Below are 1966 nucleotides of genomic sequence, written 5' to 3'. Positions count from 1 at the left end.
AACTGAATCTGAATATGACTTAAATATTACGTTTTGCAGTGAAGTTATGGATGATTGAAACTCTTCTGTAACTCATTCTGGTTACTTGGTGATGAGCTACGATGGTGGTCAAACGAACATGACACATCACCAAATTCAGTGATGTCTCATGTTCGTTTGACCACCATCGTAGCTCATCACCAAGTAACCATGAGTTACAGAAGAGTTTCAATCATCCATAACTTAGTTTCTTGTGCGCGGGAAATGTGCGATAAAGCCACACTTACATTGTACAATTTTGGAATATAGATTAACTAGATTAGATTAAAATGTATTGTCATACAGTACAAAACTCAAACAATGCCATGGGTTTTTTATACAAATGTAGTGTCATACTAAAGGTACAGTACAAATAAGTGAGTGCAAATGTAACAGTAAAGTGCAATAGTAATATACAATATACAAGTGATTAAACTGAGTATAAAATATATAAATAAGTACTACTGAATAATAGTGTTAATCAGATGTATGCACAGAGTTGTAGTATTAATATGTACAGTGATACAGGTACAAAGACACTCTAGTAATAAGTCATCAGTATCTATGTAAAAATGATTAATGCAGGTACAGACAGATGTGTGTGTGTATGAATATATAAAATTATTGTAGGTCAAAGCAGTGACAGAATACAGACAAATGTGCACAAAATCATTGTCTTGGACAAATGCAGTTTCATGTCGGCTATTGCTTGGCTTAATATCAAGTGCAATAAGTAACGTTTTATCTTTTTGTGGCTATGGAGTTTTGCTAAGAGAATAGTTGGGTAACTATATGGCTTTGCGCGCAAATAGTTTCCTGTGCGCGGGAAATGTGGGACAAAGAAGCTTCTCAACCAATCGTATACAAGAAGCCACGCAGCTGTATTTACACAATTTGACCTATAAAATGGCAGCTGTGCGCTTCTGTTTCCACATTCGTTGCTGTATAGTTCCGATTGACCATCATGCCTGAACCAGCCAAGCCAGCGCCAGCCAAGCCAGCGCCCAAGAAGGGCTCAAAGAAAGCCGTCACCAAGACAACCGCCAAGGGAGGCAAGAAGCGCAGAAAGTCCAGGAAGGAGAGTTATGCCATTTATATTTACAAGGTGCTGAAGCAGGTCCACCCCGACACCGGTGTTTCCTCTAAGGCCATGGGGATCATGAACTCCTTCGTTAACGACATCTTCGAGCGCATTGCTGGAGAAGCCTCTCGCCTGGCTCTCTACAACAAGCGCCGCACCATCACCTCCAGGGAGATCCAGACCGCTGTGCGCCTGCTGCTCCCCGGTGAACTGGCCAAGCACGCTGTGTCTGAGGGAACCAAGGCTGTGACCAAGTACACTAGCTCCAAGTAAACTACCCCGTTCACTGGAGATATACCCAAAGGCTCTTTTAAGAGCCATCCACTCTGTCGTGAGAGACTTATTCCTATTATTCTCATGATCGCGCTGTTCATCAAAGTGGTTATTGAGTGCCGGGTATTTCCCTTTTTTAAATTCTCTATTTAAAAAAATGTCCTACATTTCGTTTGTACATGTATTATCATGGTAGGGGGGTCTGTCGGGAGATGGAATTGTATATCTTACTTATTGATTAATAAACTACTAGCAACTGTAATCATAGTTTGGATGGCTATCAAGTTGCAAATTATATATTTACTAGTCAAAATCCTGTGATTTTTAGGTTGTTGACAAGTAGCTAGATTGGATAGAATTCTAGCTTGTACATCACAATTATACAGTACATTTAAATATCACCTGCTGTATTAGAACCCTTATCAACAATACATTGGTGGTCTTTATAATACACATGGATAATGTTTATTTTAGCATTTTCAAAGTGGAAATGCTATTTGAAAAATAATACATTCCAGGCCATATAATTATAATGAAAAAGATTAACCACCCCATACCTATGTTAAATACATTAGTACAACAACAATAAGCTTT

At 38.9% G+C, this 1966-nt stretch overlaps 1 protein-coding gene across 1 annotated transcript; it reads left to right on the top strand.

Annotated features, from left to right (window-relative positions):
• Nucleotides 1-982: 982 nt before the first annotated feature.
• LOC311241174 (histone H2B-like) lies at nucleotides 983-1372 on the top strand (the record flags this gene model as incomplete). The annotated part of the gene is made up of 1 exon (XM_084329904.1): nucleotides 983-1372. The coding sequence occupies one exon, from the start codon at nucleotides 983-985 to the stop codon at nucleotides 1370-1372; it is 390 nt and encodes a 129-aa protein (XP_084186030.1).
• Nucleotides 1373-1966: the final 594 nt, after the last annotated feature.

This window comes from Notolepis coatsorum (genome assembly GCF_963971535.1).
Source record: "Notolepis coatsorum genome assembly, chromosome: 14".
NCBI lineage: Eukaryota > Metazoa > Chordata > Actinopteri > Aulopiformes > Paralepididae > Notolepis > Notolepis coatsorum.
Note: the sequence above shows the minus strand (reverse complement) of the source record. Positions and strands in the feature narration are given on the sequence as shown.